The 1204-nt window shown below is 40.5% G+C and overlaps 1 protein-coding gene across 1 annotated transcript; it reads left to right on the forward strand.

The window, feature by feature from the left end:
- The first annotated feature begins 744 nt into the window (after positions 1 to 744).
- Positions 745 to 1204, forward strand: BDB00DRAFT_866302 (uncharacterized protein). The gene has a single exon (XM_053126205.1). The coding sequence runs from the start codon at positions 938 to 940 to the stop codon at positions 1136 to 1138; it is 201 nt and encodes a 66-aa protein (XP_052972021.1). The 5' UTR covers positions 745 to 937; the 3' UTR covers positions 1139 to 1204.

A 1204-nucleotide genomic window follows, 5' to 3' on the forward strand; every position in this document is an offset into this window, starting at 1 on the left:
AGAAAAGTGTTAAATATCTTTACTACAGTCTATAAAGAATAAACGAAAAAGACCCTCGCCCTGACCTCTTCCTTTTCCATCAACTAATGAGTCTTGATTCCTGTGATTAAATAAGAGTTCAAATGATTCACCAACGATGCCGCTACCAGAAATGCATTCACAATGTGCTTTTGCAACGCAAACAAAGAGCAAGTGTGTGGTAGTTTCTTAACCGCGTTCTGTAAAAGCAAGGAGAGAAAAGCTTTCACAATTCGTACCAAGTTGGTCAAGCAAATCGTTCGAGTAAAATGAGTTGTGTGCCAATGCCAACGATGCTGCTTCGATTGATCCCTTCAAAATGAGTGTTTCTCAACAATGAATACGTTCTAAAGAAACATTAAGAAAGCAACCATCGTGTTTGTTGTTATTACCGCGTTACATAGAATAAAACAAAGAAATAGCACTTTTCATTCCTTTTCACCCCTCCATTTAAAACCGTTACCTTTTGAATTAGGTCAAGTTGTTGGCATTTTCATGTGGATCTGCAATTGGGAACGGTTTCTTTGTTGCTTTAGAGAATGCTCTCAGATGAGCTGAAACAAAAACGTTTTTATAAAGGAATATAAGGCACTTGGTAAAATTCTCTTCCCCTCAAATGCCCCTCTGCTGCCCAGTACAGTGTCTCTGGCGGCTGACCTTAAAATTCAAAAAAATTGAGGGGGGGGGAACTACCAACTCTTATTTTTGTGCCGGAATAAGGGAGTTGCACTCTGGTAGACCTCTAGGCATGTATCCTAGATAAAAACACTCCATCACTGAGACCAAATGACTGGATCATCTCAAGATACCACGAGTTCCGTTATGGATGTAGTTACAAATATGCCTGCACAAGCCAAAAATATTTTGTCAAACACAAATTCTAAGAGGTCAACCCGATGTGTGTTTGGCTGGTGACGACATGGCGAAATTTGGGGTTGCCTACCTCGATGGTGAAACTCGCACACAAGGTGCTTTGGACCAAGCCGAGCAGTTTTGCTCTCATAAGGATTCCACGATTGATTGTAGAAATTTGAGAAACGATTGTATTTCTGTTTTCATTATGCTCGCTGTAAGCTTGATGCTACATGAAAAGAGGTCTTCACTCATTGTGAATAGCTAGAATTGGTGTAACAAGCCGAGCGGTGTTGTGAAGTGTCGGCTGGCTGTTAGTACTTCTCAAATACTC

This window comes from Zychaea mexicana (genome assembly GCF_025766255.1).
Source record: "Zychaea mexicana strain RSA 1403 chromosome Unknown BDB00scaffold_357, whole genome shotgun sequence".
Taxonomy (NCBI): domain Eukaryota; kingdom Fungi; phylum Mucoromycota; class Mucoromycetes; order Mucorales; family Lichtheimiaceae; genus Zychaea; species Zychaea mexicana.